Source organism: Crocodylus porosus, unplaced genomic scaffold, assembly GCF_001723895.1.
Source record: "Crocodylus porosus isolate Cpor-Errol unplaced genomic scaffold, CroPor_comp1, whole genome shotgun sequence".
NCBI classification, from domain to species: domain Eukaryota; kingdom Metazoa; phylum Chordata; order Crocodylia; family Crocodylidae; genus Crocodylus; species Crocodylus porosus.
The window spans coordinates 14474357-14492943 of NW_017728927.1; the positions used below are offsets into that span (position 1 = coordinate 14474357).

At 48.0% G+C, this 18587-nt stretch overlaps 1 protein-coding gene and 1 long non-coding RNA gene across 2 annotated transcripts in view; one reads left to right on the plus strand and one right to left on the minus strand.

Annotated features, from left to right (window-relative positions):
- Positions 1 to 2794: 2794 nt before the first annotated feature.
- LOC109314748 (cytochrome P450 2W1-like) lies at positions 2795 to 16213 on the minus strand. Its single transcript, XM_019542076.1, has 9 exons — positions 15620 to 16213; positions 12278 to 12440; positions 11039 to 11188; positions 10783 to 10940; positions 10455 to 10628; positions 8732 to 8873; positions 7700 to 7884; positions 6715 to 6856; positions 2795 to 4008 (listed from the first exon to the last, which is right to left on the minus strand). Exons 1-9 carry the CDS (start codon positions 15815 to 15817, stop codon positions 3818 to 3820), a joined length of 1503 nt encoding a protein of 500 aa, XP_019397621.1. The 5' UTR covers positions 15818 to 16213; the 3' UTR covers positions 2795 to 3817.
- Positions 14092 to 18587, plus strand: part of LOC109314750 — a 19406-nt gene continuing 14910 nt past the window's right edge. Inside the window, exon 1 of the long non-coding RNA XR_002102360.1 lies at positions 14092 to 14102. This is a non-coding gene — a long non-coding RNA (uncharacterized LOC109314750). The remainder of the gene's footprint in view (positions 14103 to 18587) is intronic.

Consider the following 18587-nt stretch of genomic DNA (forward strand, 5'->3'; position numbering starts at 1 on the left):
CAGAGCTTGGTGCATGGTCTCGATGGCGTGGGGCTGATCTGGGCACACCAGAGACTGGCACATGGCCCTGATGGCTCAGGGCTGATCCAGACATGGCACAGGCTGGTGCACAGCCCAGTGGCCCGGGGCAGATCCGAGCACATCAGAGTACCTGCCCTGAACCTGCTGCGTACCACCAGAACCTTTACATCGTCCTCCCCAACTATCAACAGTCACCAGCCACCTATATCTGGGTGGACTCCAGCACTATCTCCTTGTTGTCACCCTTTCCCAGAAGCCAGGACCTCACAGTCAGGCTGCTCTAGGCCCTTGAGACCAGTGCTGCCTCCGCCAAGACATCATTGTTATTTAAGCAGTCTTTTCCCATGGCTCCAGCTTTGGATGCTTCAAGGCACAGTTCACTTTTCCAGGAATATGCAACAGGAGAAGCCAAGAGACATATCAGCCTTGGAAAATGGAGTCCAAAACGCTTACTCGTTACCCTAGAGGCCTAGATCACACGGAGATACGCAGATCCAGACAGGAAGACAGTGCAACACCCACCCCTTCCCTGCCTCGCTTTCCTCATCACTCAGCGTTCCAGTGGAAACCCTTTGGGGCGTCCAGGGACCTCCCCTCTTGTCCTTTACAGCTGTGCTCCCTGCTTCTGGTCTCCGTAGTGGCCAGTGGGGAAGCTTATCATCCTGCGCAGTCCCCTCCTGGGGTTGGCCTGAGTAAGGACTGTCACCTGGGCCTCCCCCTAGTAAATGCGTTGGTAGAATATTGGCGCCATCTTGTGGCCCGAGGTGGCGTCCTAGATCGACGGCACTCGACTGAAACGTGTTACGTTCGCTGTGGGGTCTGAGCACCTCACCGATGCATTTTTTGCAGGAGGAAGTGAGAATTAGACAGCCTCGACTGAGGGCGGAGAAAATATTTATACCCACGTTAAACCCCTGTGAGTCAACGTTATCTGTCAAGTAAATCTGAAGCGGAGTGACAATTGATGTTCTCCCCATCATTCCTGCCCCTGGGGCGGGGGGCTGGACTTGATGATCCTTGAGGTCCCTTCCAGCCCTAATGGCTATGAATCTGTGGATGAACAAACGCCTGGGCTGAGTCCCGTCTGCTCCTGCCGAGCGGTCGCCCCCTCCCTGCTTCTCCAGCCCTCAGGGGGTTGTGTGTCACCCATATGCCGACGCAGGAACAAGTAGGAGAAGTGTGATGCAAGTTTTCAAATGTGTAAGCAGGAAAGCTGGTTCTCCGCCCCTGACATTTGCAGCGGGCAGTTGGCTCTTGTTAATATCCCGTCTCGGGGACTTCGGCTGCGTTTGCCTCGTGTAATCTGCAACGTTGTGACAAAGAGATGATCTCACCGACTCCTCTCTCTTCACCAGAAGGTATGAGTGTGGGAGGTGATGCCTGGGGGCAGCAGGATATGAACATTGTGATTCAGGAGAGAAGAGAAATCATCTTTTCACGTTCCAAGCCAAGATTCTCAGCGAATTTGACAAAATGTGAATGGATTAAGCACCTGTATGGCATGGATGGGAGATATGAACCAGGGACCTTTCAGTTCCCATATTCACCCTGTGAATAGCTGGATGTAGGGCATAGGGCTCTTGACTCCCCCTCTCTCTAGACTGTTGTCTCTTCCCTCAAACCCCACAGATCCCTAGATGAGTGTCAGTTGGAGATGGGCTAATATCTGGATTTAATCTTGGCCCTACTGAAGAGAGCAGCATAACTCCCACTGCCTTCAGTAGGGTCAGGATCTCACTCCTGGTTTTGGAGGCTGCCATCAAAGAGGGGAGCTATTATGGAAGCGTGAGGCATGTGCTGGGTTAGGACCTAACTTGACTGATTCCTGCCTTAACTTGCCTACCTGCAACCCCAGCCTGGCTTCCAACACAGTCCTGATATCCATGCCAGATCTTTCCCTCTGGCCTGGGGATGCAGAGGTGCATTGAGAAAGGGTTGGCCTGGAGCTGAGAGCAACACAGCCCAGTTGGTTCAAGCAGGGAGGCAGTGTCAGCAGCAGCAGAGGCTCTCTGTGCCCTTGGGATGAGAAGCTTGTTTTCTTGCGGTGTTTCCAAGCAAGGGCCTGGAGGATGCACGTAGAAGGGGCAGGAAAAGCTTGTTTTGGGAGTATAAAAGAAAACCCTTGAGACCCAGCCTGCTCAGCCCCAAAGCAGAACGCAAAGGGCCTTCTCCTGAGCTCCATGTCGCTGTGGTTGGCTATCTAACAGGCAGGCAGCAGTGCAGTCAGGGGACATCCTGGGTGAAATGCTGCAGTCTGCATGATGCTCTCAGACTAGATGACTGCAGCGGTTCCCTTTGTGGTGAGACAGTTGGTGACTTTAAGTCCAGCAGCCCCGACTGTAACTAACCTGTGGGCAATCACAGTGGTGCACGTGACAGCAACCTCTGGCCCTCTCTTGCGTAGCCTTGCAGGGGCCACTGCGTGCTGGTCTGGGGCAGCTGCACTGAAATCACTTCCCGTTGAGTTAGACTGAACAGCGTGTGTGCAGGCTCCGGAATCAGTTGTAGACCAAGCTGGAGGAAAGCGACATCGATTTAAACCGAGTTTAAATGGATTTAATGGGTTTGCTTGAAGAGGCGCATCCACCACTTTAAAGCCATTTCAGGTGAAGTTGGTGGGATTCTGTATTTAGACCAGGCCTGTGGGTCAAAGCAGTATCTTACGGGATGCAGCACTTGGTTAATTAGGGCAAAATCCTTCCCTTAGATTTTGTCTTATTCAAGCACATTTCCTGACTGTTCGCATCCTATTTAAATAACTTCCTCCAGTAAGTACCATCGGGGGTGAAAACTTTATTGGGTGCCCAAAGAAGAGACATGTGTACATACCCAGATGATATGCATGATAACGTAAGGTGTATAGCATGCAAATACAAGGGCAGAAAAATGCCTGAGCTATACATGAACTAAAGCAACATTTGTGAATATGGTGGCAGATACCCAGGGCACTACTGGCAGAAGTGTGAGAGAGAACCGAGGCAGCAATCAACCAGACCCTAGTCACAAACTAATTGTGAGGATGGTTTTCAACTATCAGACTATTTCTTCCCTATACAGGTACAAAGCTCTTTCTCCTATTCAGTGAGGCCAAGGAGGGCAGAGGACCATAACACTGCGTGTGGCATAGATTCATTTTCCGCTTCACCGTTTGCATGCGACCTGGCCGGTATACCTGGCAAGGTGACCTGGGAGGAGGTTGCTCCATGCTAGAAGGTAGCTACTGAAACATCGAAGCCGTTGATCGATCCCACTGGCTGGCCCCACATAGTGACACGAGGAGGCTTTCTGCACGTCACAGAAAGAGAACCTGAGAGCCGGCTCTTCTGCTGTCGAATGACTTTGACCCAATCGATGCTATGAGGTTTGGCCAGAAGAACGCCTGCTCTGCCGGTGAAACGCTGAGCGCGCTCCCTGAAAGCCCCCGTGGTGGCGGCACCCTCCTTTCAACAGGCGGCGTGAGGCTTCTGCTCGCTGTCTCGGGACGTATCAGCCCTTCTGCTGCCTTGCATGTCCGCGGAGCTGCCTGGAGGGGTAGGCGCGTGCACCAGTGGGCGGGCAGTGGCCTCCAAAACGTCTGGCAGGAGGCCGAGGTGAGTACAGAAGAGGCCTCAAGGCAGCTCAGTCTGGAGGTGTGGGAATCTGTACATGATAGCGTATGAAATAACTGCAGTGTACATAATGGCATCTCTACGTCCTCTGAAAAAATAACTTGCTGTTTCTCCAAGCTTCCGGCTTCTCTTTGTTACCTCCCGCGTAAATGCCCTGTGGACCCGGGGTGGACACAATGAAACCCCGTTCACTTGCGCAGGACTGCCCACGTGGACTGAGGCCGCGGCCTGAGGGTGAACGTGGTCTCGGGAACGGTGAGGTCCAAATCCGATTCTGCGACTCCTGGTGGGGCTCGGAAAGTGAAGGTCTGCAGCAGCCCTACAAAGAACAGGAACAGCTCCATCTTGGCAAGACTTTCGCCAATGCAGTTCCTGCGCCCTGCAGCATCCAAAGACATCAGTAGTTAGAGAAAGAATTGCTGGGCGAGGGAGTAGCGGGGTGATAGGTATTGCAATGTTACAGTGATGAGGTGATATTTTAGGAGCAGTAATGGCATCTCGGTATCGCTATCATTATACCCAGCTGAACTGAGGTTCAAGTGCAGCAAAATGGTCTGTGTCGGAACAAGATGATTATGTGGCTCACCCGGGTGACCCAAGCCCCCATGGGTCACCCTTGTCAACCTGACCTCCGACCCGACCACCTATGGGTGACGCGGGTGACCTGCCGGTAGCTGATCTCACCTGTATGCGGGTTCTTTTGCTAGCCCTGCATGTGTTGAGCAAGGAGGTGGCAGACACCTGTCAAGTTTGCTGGGTTATGAAGAGAGCAATTGAGGATGAACCCTTTCCATGGCTATGTGGTGTCATGGCTAGATACCTGCCTGAACCATTCCCTGTAACCTGGGGCAAATCACTTCTCTTCACACCTTCCTTTTCAGCACGCTTTGCGTGTCTCGACTATTTACGCTGTAGGCCCTTCAGGTTACAGGTTGCTTTTTGTTCAGGGTTTAGGCAGCACCTAATCCGATGCAGCTGTAGTTCTAGACTGAGATGTCAGAGTACTGTTGGTGGTAATAATAACCTGCTCTTTGCCTGCTGATGTATCATCTAACATACATCCTAGCCTTCCAGCAGCTTCAGACAAGCTCTGTCTCCAAAAGGGCAATGGTTTGATGATTTCTTTTTCTTCTAAGTTATTGCCCTGAACTAGCAGGGTGCAACCCCAGCCTGCAGAGCCAGGGCATCCAGCCATGGGGCCTCCCCATGGCTCAGAAAATTTGGCAGTGGTGGAGCAGTGGCAATTATTACTGTCATTCCACCCTTGCTGCCAAATTCCCAAGGTCCATGCTGCTGGGTCAGGGCTGGGACCAGGCCATATTCCCTCTTCCTACGCAACTGGATTGGGGCCAGGCTGACCCCCATGGGCCAGGTCAGGCATCCATCTCATGCGCTGAATGGGGCCCACTAGCCACATGCAGGCTGTGGATGCACCAGGCACTGCCCATCCAGTCTGCGGGGCAACAATGTTGGGCACTGCTGGCCTAAACCGTCCCAACCAGGAGGACAGTCTGTGAAGGTCAGTATCATGAGGAAATTATGGACCAACAAGAACATGGTTTCCAACATGAAAAATCAAACCTGATGTAGGTCAGAGCACCAATTGCCACACTAGAGACTTGGGGACTGGAATCACTGCTGGATTTCTGCTCTCCCAACTACCACATAAGGGAAACAGCTGTTAAGTGTTGGGTTGCAAGGCAAAATCAGAGGGATTCTGCAGGAAATTTCCCTTTAAGCTGCTTGAAGTTTCCTGCTGAGCTGGGACCTGTAAAGCTTGCAGTGAGGCTGTTCTCTCCAGCTGTGCCCTCTTGTAATGCACTCTGCTGGAATAACAGCTTGCACAGCCTGGAAGCAGGTGGCTTGGGAAGTGATCCACATGTGGAGGCGCTTACTGCTGTGCTGTACCACATGGCCAGAGAGGTGATGCCTTTTTACTAGGGAAGACTGGAGAGGGAATTTCTCATACCTTGCAGTGGTTCTTGCCATTGGCATATAATCCGAATACTTATGGCTTGGGAGGTTTCTTTGGCATTCTTGTTTGTGTGTGTGTGTGTGTGTGTGTGTGTGTGTGTGTGTGTGTGTGTGGCTACATCAATGCAGAGAGGCGAGGTAGAAGCTAGTGGTATATTTTGCACTTCTGCAAATGCATCATTAACAAAGCTTCCCAACACCATTGTGACAAAGTATTCTTCTTCACTCTATTTTGCAGCTGAAATAGAAGCCTACAGTGATTTAAGTGACTAGCCTGAGGTCGTGCAGTGATTTGGTGGGACAGCCATAAGAAGAACCCAGATTCCCTGGTATGTAGTCACTTCTTCTAGACCCTAGATTGTATGTCCCCTCCATAAAAAAAAAAAAATTACTTGCTAGAAATGTCTGGTGATGGTCAAGACTGCCATTAAAAGACTTATCTCAAGTGTGTAATGACCTGAGAGAAACAGGTTGGTAGTTTGCTGCTTAGTGTAGGAGAGGAGTGGTCAAGGACTTCCCCTGTTCTAGCTGTCAGACAACCACAGGGGCAAATCCAGCTCCTAGAACTAAGGTTTCACAATGAAAGCCCTAAATACAGGGTACATTGCATCCCATCCTGCTTCTAGACCTTCTGCTACATGGGCAACTGGTGCCATCTTAGGGGGGGCATGTGCCCCCCCAGCAACCAGTCAGCGACCAGAGGGGGGTCCCCCCCACGGCCAATCTCACCGACTGGGGGTGGAGTTCCCTGTGGCAACTTACTGTGAGTGGCCGCGCTCCCACTACACCCAGCGCTCCCACACCCCGGCCGGTGCTTGGGGGGGAAGAAGGGGGGAGACAGGTGGCCCCCCCTGCCCATCACCTAAGTGAGGCATGCAGCTGGTCAGGGGGTGCACCAGCGCTCTCAGGGGGTGCACATGCACCCCCTATACACTGCCATTGTTCTGCTACATATTCATTGGTTTCACTTGATGAGTTAGCCCTTTTTGAAGTAAAATTCAAGTACCTGCTGGTCAGTGCCCTATCCAACTCTTGCATGGATAGGGCACTGATCAGCAGCAATTGTACTGAGCGTCCTGAATCCTGGGTGCCCTCTGTTCCTTGCAGTTACCTGAGGAGAAAGCCAGAAAAGCGTCCTTCTTTACAAACTTCCCATTGGTGTCAAGGAAGTGGTTGGGATTGAACTCATATGGTGTCTCCCACTGAGTTTTATCCAGCAGCACAGAAGTGAGCGAAGGGATCACAGTTGTTCCCTGGGGCACAAAGATGAGGCAAAGACATCAGCAGGGGTAAAAATGCATCTTTGTCTCTGTAAGTTCCTAAACATCTGACAGTGAGTTGGCCCTCCTGTCCTGAAGAGCTGCCCTCGGACGCATTGCTCAGAGCTTTGTATGGCAAGACCTGTCTTTTTTTTCCTTCTTTTTTTTTTTTTTACAGAGCCAAGCACAATGAGGTCTTGGGCCCTAGGTAGGGCTCTTGGATGCTACCACAATAGTGGTAATAGGTAAGAGCAGTAATGTTTAGCGCAGGATCTAAGCCTGCCAACAGCATACACATTACAGCAGTGAGATTGTATCTGCAATTCAGGCAAGAAAGGGCTGCAGAACTTGCTCATTAGGAATCAGTAAAGTCCAGATAGCTCCTCTTCATCACTATTTGCCCTACTCCTTAAGCCATGCTTCCTTATGTGATTCAGATTGCCACTGAAGTACACAGGAGCTTTGCTGCTGACTTCATCAGAACCTGAGCGTGACCTAACAGACACTCTGTCATACTGGATATGCCAAGTTCAAGGTCTGGCTTGGGTTTCTGCCAGCCGTGTTTGCATAGTTTGACTGAATTTTGCACAGCGTACACATATGCTGAGATTTTCAAAGCAATGTAGCCAATGACAGGTGTGCACCTAACTCTTCTGAGCTGCTTTGGAAGCCTTAAGTCAAGGCTGACATCCTGCACGCTCGGCAAACAGCTCCACCACAGTCAGGGTGAGGAATTACTCACTGTAAGGGTGGCTCTTAGTGCCTATGTTTCTGGTTATACTTGCTAGCAACGAGCAGGAATTATGTTTGATCCTTTTTTAGAAAGATTATCCATACCTTGGGGATCAAGTAGCCTCTGAAATGTGTGTCTACAGCTGTGCACCGTGGGACGTGTGGCAGGAGGGTGATAAACCTCTGCACCTCATGTATCACTGCATTAGTGAAGGGCATCCTTCTCCGGTCTTCGTATGTGGCCCGACTTCCTGGTTCGACAACTCTTCCAATCTCCTCTTGCACCTTTTCTGGAAGTAAACCCAAGATCTATCTGCCCCATTTCCAGACCTTTCTCTCTCCCTCAAAAAATTATTGTGAGTCCCCCAGCCCTGGTTTCCTTAATCTGCTCAGTCCTCTCTGTAGTTCAGCTCATTTGTTTCCACTTAGACAACCCCTCCTGATGCAGGTCTCTCCAGGAGGCAGAGCAGTTTAGTGGAAGGTAGAGATGGGGCTTAATCCGTTTAGATTAGAAAGTCTTTGGGTGAAGGGGCTATATTTGTATTCTGTGTTGATGCAGCCCCTAGCACAGTGGGGTCCTCATTTATGGATGGGTCTGGTAGCACAACTGCACTATAAATAATGGTAAGTTAGTAGTAAGGAGACAGGATGCTGTTGCAAGCAGCATTGCATGTACTCATCCAGGCCAAACCTCCCCCTTTCTTAGTGCAACGTAACACAAGGGCTGCTTATACATGTGCTTGGGGGGGGGGGGGGTGCATTTTAATTAGAGTGGTTCCCAGAGAGCTGCTCCAAAATACCTCACCAGGATGTGTATTAAGCCCCTGTGCCTTTAAAAATGGCTGCAGGATGCTTTAACTAAAGCTTATTCAATGAGTTTTAGTTAATGTGCCCCTGCAGCCATTTTAAAACGCAGGGGGGAGGGGGGGAAACGTAACGCACGTGATGCTGCAGCAACTCTGGAGCCTTCTAATTACAACCCGGAGCAGAGTCGATTAGCCGCGTCTGCTCGTTCGCACTCTAGCTAGAAAACAGAGCAGAGTCGAGTAATCGTGTCTGCTCATTCATATTCCAGCTAGAACACCAATGAGCATGTCTACAGGCAGCCAGGCAGAGTGGACCCAGTCTGTGGCTCACTTTGAATCTCTGGGTATTTCATCATCAGAAGGATGGTCCACTGCAATGTTGTGGCAGTCGTCTCAGTACCAGCCATCACCAGGTCGAGTATGGAGGCCACCAAGTTTTCATCATGGAAGAGGCTCTTCTTCTTGTTCTTCTCCTTTAAATACACAAGTTTAACTTTGTTTTGAAAGTACTTTGACCAGGTGGCATCAGAGCTGAGCAAGCTTGGGAAATGCCACTCAGGCCGGTGATTGTCAACCATGGTAGGTTGTTTGAAGGGTGCTGCAAGGTGTGAGAAGACAAGTGAGGAGCTAAGCAAGGTGTGAGGAGGTAAGTGCAGGCTCAGGCCTGTCTCTGCCTGGCTACAGCTCTAACCCTGCTGTCCCGATCCTCTGCAAGGAGGTAAGCACTGTAGTAAGTAAATTCATTCTTGAAATGGGGGACGTTCAAGTCACAAAAGTTATGGAGTGATTTGAGTCTGAAAAGGTTGAGAACCGCTGTTCTAGAAATAGCTAAGCACTTCGAGTATAATGGTCGGTGACTGACCACACAGGTCTCTGTGTTCAGGAGCATGCGCATGTGTGTTCCCCGGCTGACTGTATAGCAGACGCACAGGGCACATTTAACTGGTGGCAGCCACACCCAGCTGAGGTCACTGAGCTAAGTTGAGGCATTGTGGCAGTGTCCTCAAACAGGGATGCTGCCACATTCAAAAAAGTGGTGGAGGGGTGCCCTGAACCTAAAAACAACCATGGACTTAGGCCATCATGTTTTAAGATGCTTTCCCACATCTGGGAGTCAAATGAAGAGCTGGGTCTGCACCACGACGTTCAGAACTGAAGGCAGAGATAAACCTCCCCCAAAAGTGTGGGGAATTTGGATGCTGGGTTTGGGTCCTTGGTGCATCTCTAATCAAATGTAGTGCTGAGCAGAGCTTTGGATCCTACTCACAGACGCAGCTGTGTACTCCAATTTGCAAGGGGTGGACTTAGCCTGTCCCCATCTCAGTGCAGTTGGAGAGTCAAGTTTAACTACATCAGGCTTCCCAAAAACCCCTCCACGGCTGCCCGCTCACAGAGCATCCCTCTGCCACCCAGCTGGAGGAGAGCGTTGGCATGAAGGAGGAAGTTCAAAGAGGCTTCACACCAGATTATCAGAACGTGTTGAACCTTGAATCCTGTCCCAGATGAGTGACTCAAAGACTCAGCATGCACACCTCAATCAGCTCCAGCTTGAAAGATGAGAAACTCAGCGCTCAACAGTTTAGTCTGTATTAAAAATCATGCTGGGCATATGCCAATCATCTTAATTAAATGGATAATATATGGAGGGAAAAAAACATGTCTAGCACCTATAGTTGTGATATAATGACTCAGTTTCAATAAGGGTGTGAGTGGTTTTAGGATAATGAAATCAGTTACTGATATCTATATTCTTGTAAACAGAGGGGCAGATTTAACCAACATTTAACACCATTTATTGGCTTGTAGGAACCAACAGTTTACTTTAGATTATAAAGGAGGTTTCAAAAACAGAGTGAAGTTTGTTCTCTCATCTAAATCTGGTAGGAGCCCATGTGGCATAAGTTATGGCAAATGTAAGGGAAAGGATTCTTATCTCATTTACATTGGGTAACTGCATGAATTTCAGTAAGGATCCTGCTATGACTAATACCAGGATCTAGCTACTTGCTTTTGTGGAGAACATCAATTGTAAATGGATTCAGTCGGTCAAATACCTCTTCCTGTTTGAACACCATGGCATCAATGTAGCTCCTTATGTTGTTCTCATTGAAGTCTTGCCTGCTTGCCTTGATGTAATTCCTTAAAATGATGCGCACATCTTCTATTCTTCTCAGCAAAATCTTGTGGGTTTTTAAAAAAAACCCAAGGAGTGGGTAGAAATTAAAAAACTAACATGGAAAAAACACAAAATGTGTTAGCACTTTGTTTTACAGTGTAAGTACAATGCAGAAAGGACCCAGACACCGGGGAAACAGAATGGCCCACGAGTGGAGTAACTTATCAGGTTATGAAAATATCGACCACGTGGGCAGGGTTACTTACTTGCAAGTATGGAGAGCCAAGAAGGTTCATAACTTCATCTATGAGTCTCAACAGAGAGAGAAACATTGGGTCTTTGTAGTCAAACCTCTCCCCAAACAGCATAAGAAAGATGATGTTGGTTGGAGCAATGTTAAATGATCTTAGGCTGAAAGGTTCACCTGTGATAGGAACAACCAAAGCATCAGTCTCAGCCCCATGCAGCAGTCCCTTCCAGACATAATGATACAGTGTCTAACCTTCTTGCTCCCTGGCTCACCTCGGTGGGATTTGATCATCTCGGTGAGGAAGTGAAGCTCTTCAAAGATCTTTTCCTCCATCATTTGCTTCCCCATGCCAAGATTGCGCATGGTGGACATGGTGAACCTCCGTGTTGTTCTCCATAGCTCCCCAGTAGAAAAGAACACACCTACAGGAGGCAGTGGTAGCACAAGTAAGCTGGGGGTGAGCAGGGCACCAGCCCAAGGTACTGACTTAGAGGGGAGACAAAAAAAAATAACAGCTGTGATCATTGGCCCAGCTATGCCTCCAGGAGGGAGAAAACCCATAATGGGTTGGGTTTTTTTGCCTCTCTCACCAGTAGGTGCCACCATTTTGGACTTGATGGAGTCCTACTTGGTGGAATAGGGTCTAACAGGGGACGGTTGAATCTGTGACTTCCTCACACCATCTTTTTCCTCTTTTCCCATTCTCTAAATGTCTTAGAAAACATTTTATCTCCTCTTGTTTTTTCCCTACGCTCGAGTTCAAATTTGAACGGAAACTTTCCACCCCAATTCTCTCAAAATACTCCTTGATTCCAGTGAAGGGTAGTTATGTGGTCATGTCTGATATCTCTCCCATCCATACGCTGACTCTGAACGTGGCTATAGATAGCTGTGCTTTCAGTTCATGATGGGCAGAGCCCCCTGCATCATGGCTCTGGAAGCTGAACTCACTGTTATCAAATGAAAAAACAAATCAAGGGGAAGGGAAGAAAAACATTACTCAGAGGCAGGATATCTATAAAAAGGATATAGTGAGGAGCTACTGGTGCATAGAAGCTTGCTCTAGCTGGGAATTTTCTAACACAGCATTTTTTTCTCCTGCAGAAAGTGCCAGTTCAATTGAGACCTGGGTTGCTAGGAAGGGTTGGTTTAGATAGGTCTTCTGATAGTTCAGGGAAGGTTTTAAAACAAACCCGGGGCAGGTAGGCACCTACTTTCATTGACTTCCTACTTTCAAGCACATTACTGCCACCCGGCCTTTACAAATTCTTCCTCTTCCCCTTCTAACAGCTAGGATGTTATTTGGACCCAAACTTGCTTGCAGCATAATTAGCACAGAGAAAACCCTGGTGAGGCACTGGAAAGACAGATTTTCAATGTCAATTTAGCTGAAGTAGAGCCTTAGGGTGGGATTTCCAGAAGTGTTCTGTAGAGGAGTCAATGAGAGCAGAAATTATGCCAACGCTGAGCATTTTTGAAACTCCCGCCATTATTTCTCCAAGGACCAGTACCATTTCCATGCTGAATTTCTTCAAATATTGGGATAGCAGGTCTGTCTACAAATTCCTCTGGGAAGTTCACCAGCGCCTCCTTCACAGCTTCATACCCAGTCAGGACCACAACTTTCTGGAACCCAAAGTGGAGGGTGAACACCGGCCCATATTCTTCTCCAAGCTAGAACAGAGGCCAGGGTTTATGGTCAGAACAGGAGAGAGAGCACATCAAGAAAGCACTGATTTTCTCTTAATAGCTCTAGACCATGCCAGTGCATTTGAAACACAATCCAGAACATGGCTGATGCCCATTCTTGATTCAGGACCAATGCTAGGCCATGAGACATGACTGCAAAGGCATTACACTTGAAAAAAAGTGCCATGATGGGTAGCTGAAGAGCAGCTGTTAAAATGGCAAGTCAGCAGAGACTCTTGGATGGGTTCTCCTAGGCGGTGAGGTCTGTAGGTTAATAGCTTGGTTTCTGTGTTGGGAAGAAGGTTAATGAAAAACAAATGCACCCAGAGTTAACGGATGAGGATTGGTTAGCAAAGCAAGTAGAGGAACAGAAGGAAGACAGAAGTGAGATAGACATTGCCGTGCAAAGTGGAAAGCAAGTCTTAAAGCAACCATGACTCATTTCAAGATAAACCACACATGTCCCATTTTTCTACAAAAGCCCTCTGGATTCTCAGTTGCCTTGTGCTGAAGTGTCTGAATAGTGATACTTGACACAGGCCTTGCACTGGGTTGCAGTGATGTGAACAACTGACCCTGATGCCGGACAGCAGAGAATCAAGCCTCTGTACAGAAGTCAAATTGGAGACTTTGGCATGTGGGCCTTATGAATATAGTGGGAGCATCTACACGAAATGCTGAAAGCGCAGTGACTAATTCTACTGCACATTAGCACGTCACAGCAAAAGCCATGCTAGTGGGCTAATTAGTCTAGTCTACTGTGCATCGGTGTCACCTAAAAGACGTGCACCGGAGCTACTGCGCAGTAGAGCCAATTACAGCACCTTAAGTTAGTACCTGTTATTATAGGTACAGTACTAAACTTAATGAACCCTAATTACAGTGCATTAATTCACATGTAGACATGCCCTGTGAAATCCATCTTGCACCAGAGAAGATGCTTCAGGTTTTTCTGTCTTATTTTTAAGAAAAAGGAAGGGCATTTCGTTCACTGCTCCACAGCCAAGGCAGGCTCCATGCGGCTAAATCAAGCCATAATTTTCCTTCAGGAAGAGCTAGGTATTAAACACTGTGAAAAGAAAATAAAGTACTTTGAAGGCCCCAATGCCAAATTCCCACCCAAGGACACAGTGGCAGCCAGTGCTGCCTGCAAGATCTGCTTTAGGGGATGAAAACTGGCTTCTTCCAAGTACTTCCAGACAGCTGCTCCTATTTGGTGAAGAAACATGCTTGCTAAGGCATTCTGTGTAATTCCCTGGAGGAAGAATCCCAGCATTGCAGGGTGTGTGCATCTGCTGCTACATGTCTTGCATTTTTAGAGGATGAGAATGTGACCCCTCTAGCTAACCTTCATGTTCCACACAGTGAGAGTTTACAAGCCATTTCATACTAGATTATGGAATAACCCAAGCTATTAGCACAGAGGGCTGAAATTTTGGCTCCTACCTGTTTCTGCTGTGGTTGCAGTGGCTTTTAACATACTGTGGTTTGCAAAGGAAGCCATTACGTGCTGCCTGCATGCTGTGAACTAGTGCTCCAGAGCTGCACAGAAAAGGGTGGGGGTGGTCCAGGGCAGAGGAGGGGAGATCCAGGGCAGATATGTGGCCAGTTTTGTAGCAAGGGGGTGCAAATAGGGCAACTCCCTGAGTACTGAAGCAAAAGGGTGCCAACAGGCACTGCCCAGCCATGGTGGGGCACAGGATGGAGCTGCAAATGGCTCATTTGGGGGGGCATGGGAAAGGGTGGCTCCCACTGCTGTGTGCACTCCCAGACAAGCACTTGGGGGGGGGGGGCACGTACCCCCCTGGATCTGTGGGCTGGGACAAGGGACGCCGCCGGCGTGGGCGGTGTCTCACTTAACCAAACTCACTGCTGATATGCTGAAGCAAAAGGGTGCCAACAGGCACTGCCCAGCCATGGTGGGGCACAGGATGGAGCTGCAAATGGCTCATTTGGGGGGGCATGGGAAAGGGTGGCTCCCACTGCTGTGTGCACTCCCAGACAAGCACTTGGGGGGGGGGGGGCACGTACCCCCCTGGATCTGTGCGCAGGGCGAGGGCAGGCTGCCACTGTGGGCTTTGCCCCAGGTGCCAAACTTTGTTGCTACAGCCCTGTGTGTGGCCGTTACATAATTCACTGCCAATAACTCAGCATCAGACGTAGGGTGCAGCCTTCTCCACAGCCTATTAATTAACACGGCAGCCACATAGCGGAAAGGGAAAGTGAGGAGCCCAGCCCCCACCAGACCCTGCAATCTCTCTAGTCCATGTGCTCAGACATGGCTCATGGCTCATGGTAGTGACCAGTACGCACCATGCAGCTCTCCTATTGCTGTCGCTTATGCATTTATCCTGTGAAATATTGCAGGTCCTGGGAGACCCAGCCCGGGACCAGGACTTTACGTATCGGGCATGCTTTTTCCCTGCTCCCTGGCAAAACTTCCTGAGCAGAGCAGATGTTTCCAGAGCACGGAGAGGAAGTTTTACCCAAACTTCCCCCTGCACCTGAAGAAGCATGAAGGTCTTGGAATGACATTAACCTGACAACCTCTTTATCAGCATCATCTTACATGCCAGAGCTGTTGCTCTCGGTAAAGAAGGATAAATGGTATTTAAGGACAAGCTAGCAGAAAGGCTTACTTGGGTATTTATTCCAGTTCCTTGACAAAAATGTTCCGCCCATTTTTAATTTTGACCCTTTGCTTTCCACCAGCATTTGCCTGGTTAAGAATGGGGTAAAATGCTGCCCGAGGATATGGGGCTTTTGCCCTTTCTTTTGTGTTTTTGGAAGTCTGTAATTATTTCCTCTTATTTCTCCCTGGTAATTTTTCTTTTCATGCTAGCTGTTTGCCAGCACCTTAAAAGCCTCCTGGGTATGGGAGCTGTCAAATTAGTATTTAAATTTCTGTAAGTGCTCTATACTTCATGTATCTGATGAAGCTTACATGAAAAACTCCCACATTACCCAAGGCCTTTTTTCAGTGTTTAATCACTCATATATGACACTGCATCAACTCAGGCAGTTGCTAGAAAACACCAAGAAAAAATGTTACAATGTGAGTTGTACACCCCTGAAATGTAATTCAGATTAGAACAAATGTTCTCACTGATACAGCTGACACCGTCTCAAAATTCACAAGGGTATTTGTTTTGTTTTGATCCTACCTTCATTAGCGACTTATCTTGCCTTCTAATATCCAGCAAATGCAGGTTGCCAATGATCGGAAGAGGAGATGGACCAGGCGGCAATTTACACGCTGAATTTTTAGAGCCAGTTGAAAAATAGAGAGCCCCTAATAATACAAGCGCACACAGCAGACAAATTAGTGCAGGATCACAAATGAATGATGTTAAAAAAGCCATTTTTGGTCTAGTTGTAATCTGGCTTCTGGGACCAGAAGCAATCAAAATGTGGTGGCGCAGTTCAGTTGCGAGCAGCTGGCTTCGTGTTTGCTCTTCGAGATTGCTACAAGCGCTCTATTCTTATTAGGGTTTACAGAGCACCTAATAAATACTCCACACTCCACCTTCTTTAAACACCTGAGAGAATGTGGTCCAAGCAGTTTGCAAAGCCTGTCCAGAAATTAAGAAGGTTTCAAATTACAAACCCCTGCATGTGTGTACAGGCATATGTACGTGGGATAATGGAGCTCAGCATTCCTATATCTCTTCCACACAAGACCTCTCTCAGAGCAATGGCATGACCTTCCAGGCACCTTGGTGGCGTAAGGAAGAGGGGATTTTGCCTGAGAATCTGCTGTAGAACCTAAAAGTCAGGTGTGGCTGTGGAAAGAGATCTCAGTAATGTGAGGGCTATAAATACCCCCGGGACTTTTATCGTTAATGGAAACTTTAACTTTCCAGGTATCCGTTAGAGGACAAATGCTGCTATTAATGGCAGTTGTTTCTTCACCAAATAGTCATTAAACAAGCAAGGGCTAACCTTGGTGTTGGTAAGTAGAGGGAGGATTATAGAAGAGCCAGTCACAGTCACTCAGTTGGACTGAGTGATCCTGTGTATTTAGTTCAAATGAAATGGGAGGATAACTGAAAGTGGGTCTATAACTACAAACTTTGGGCAAACTTTCGAAGGTAAAGGAGCCAGCTATTAAAAACAACCGCACTGAGAGGCTCGAGGACTTCGTTCCCAAGCTTCCTCCACTGTGAAAGGTGCAAGTTCCCATCTGGAAACCGTATCCCAAGCAAGGGTTAAAAAGTTATGTGGGAAGGGAAAGGGAGTTCATAGCTAACTGGATAAATAACCACCTCAACAAAGGTCTAAGGAGTAAGCAAAGAAACTATAAGGAATTAAAAAAAAGGATTGATCAGCAAAGAAAGGTGTGCTGTGGAGGGCGGGAAGTGCAAAGATAAAATGAGACTTGCCGAAAGTTAGACCTTGCAAAGGAAATGAAAACAAATAGTCCAAGGTTCCTCAGCTATATAGATAAAAAGAGAACACAGAAAGGAGAAGTGGGGTCAGTGCATGGTAAACACCTGGTCAACATGAAAATTATGTATGCTCCCCCCACCCAAGTGAATACTTTGCCTTTGTTTTTATACACTAGGACAGACAGGATTGCTAGTGCAAAGGAGAGTGTTGAACTGGAGGGTACCATGGAGGTGGAAAGAAAGCGCAAGGGGCTCGGTGTACTAACATCAGAAGGGCTGGATCATTTCCATCCCAGAGCTGGCACATGAAATTACACATCTGGTCGCTACCAAGTTTGAGGTGGTACCGTAAGAGTGAATGTGGGACACGCATTTTTTACCTGATCTTTCTCTGGGAGGACAGCTGATCTTCCAAACAAAGCGCAATAAATGCAATATAGCTGCACTACAGCAAAGCATTTGATTTTGTGCCATGTGGGAAATCTTTACTTTAAAAAACGAGACAATAGGGGCTGATAGAAGTCATAACGTGAGCAAGGACTTGGCTAAAGGGGAGTTGCTTTGCAAGGAAAAGTATCAGTCTGGAGGGAGGTTACTAATGGCATTTCTCAGGGATTGCTCTTGGGACCAATTTTATGTAACGTTTGCATGAATGACGTTGGTACAAAAAAGAGTGCGCTAACGAAATGTGCTGGTGACACAAGTTGGAGGCATAGTAAATAGTAAATACAAAGGAGGATCAGAATATAATAGGAAAAACTGGATGACTTCAAAGACTGAGGGCATCCACCTAAGGACCAACAACAGGAATTTCTGCCAGTGGTTGGGAGCTCAGCAGTTGAATATAGGGTTGTCAGCTCTATTTTAATCTGTTCCCGGAGGTTTCATCACATGCCATAATGACTTTAATGATTGATCTACTGTACTGAGTATACTTTACATCAGGAAGGCAAATGCACATTACTACTACATTTAAAAAACCCACTGGCTTACTGTATAAATTGGATTCAACATTTTATATTTCTTTTAAGGAATGCCCTATCATTTACTTTGCGGGTGACACTCAGCAGTCTCCTGGAGATTTATATCTAATTCCTGGAGACTCCAAGGCAACCCTAGTTGAAAGGATGATTGTGCAACCAAGGTGATCCAACTGAAAAAAGGCAAATACAGTCCAAGGACACACCAAGCAATGGATCCAGCTGAAATGGGGAAATACTGGTACACGTGTACAAGGAGCTGGTGAGACCCTGTCTGCAGTGCTCTGTACAGGTCTAGGTACCCATGTTCAGGGATGGATGAATTCAAATGGGAAGAGCTGAAGAGAATGGGCTTTGAGAATGAACCAGGGGACCTGCTCCTTTACAAGTCAAGACTAGAAAGAGCTGCCCTGGTTCGGCCTAGAAAAGCAAAGCTTGGAAGTGGATCTAATTTCAGTGTATATCTACATTATGCAGAGGTCACCAAGGAGGGGGAAGAACTATGTAAGCTAAAAGATAAACGTGACCCAAATCCCAGTGGCATAAACTGACCATGAAGGAATTAGGTTAGCTATCAGGAGGGGCGCTACTTCACGGTCAGGGCGGCTAGGGTCTGGAACCAGCTTCCAAGAGAAGTGGTGCAGGCTCCGACCCTGGGGGTGTTTAAGAGGAGGCTGGATGTACATCTTGCTGGGGTCATTTGACCCCAGTACTCTTTCCTGCCATGGCAGGGGGTCGGACTAGATGATCTGCTCAGGTCCCTT

Excerpts from the sequence above, each read along its gene's own strand:
- LOC109314748 (XM_019542076.1), bottom strand. The coding sequence starts at position 15,817 with ATGGCTTTTTTAACATCATTCATTTGTGATCCTGCACTAATTTGTCTG. Across the intron at positions 12,441-15,619 it reads AAGATAAGTCGCTAATGAAG|CTTGGAGAAGAATATGGGCC; the intron begins GTAGGATCAAAA and ends CCTCTGTTCTAG. Across the intron at positions 6,857-7,699 it reads GAGGCTACTTGATCCCCAAG|GGAACAACTGTGATCCCTTC; the intron begins GTATGGATAATC and ends TTTGTGCCCCAG.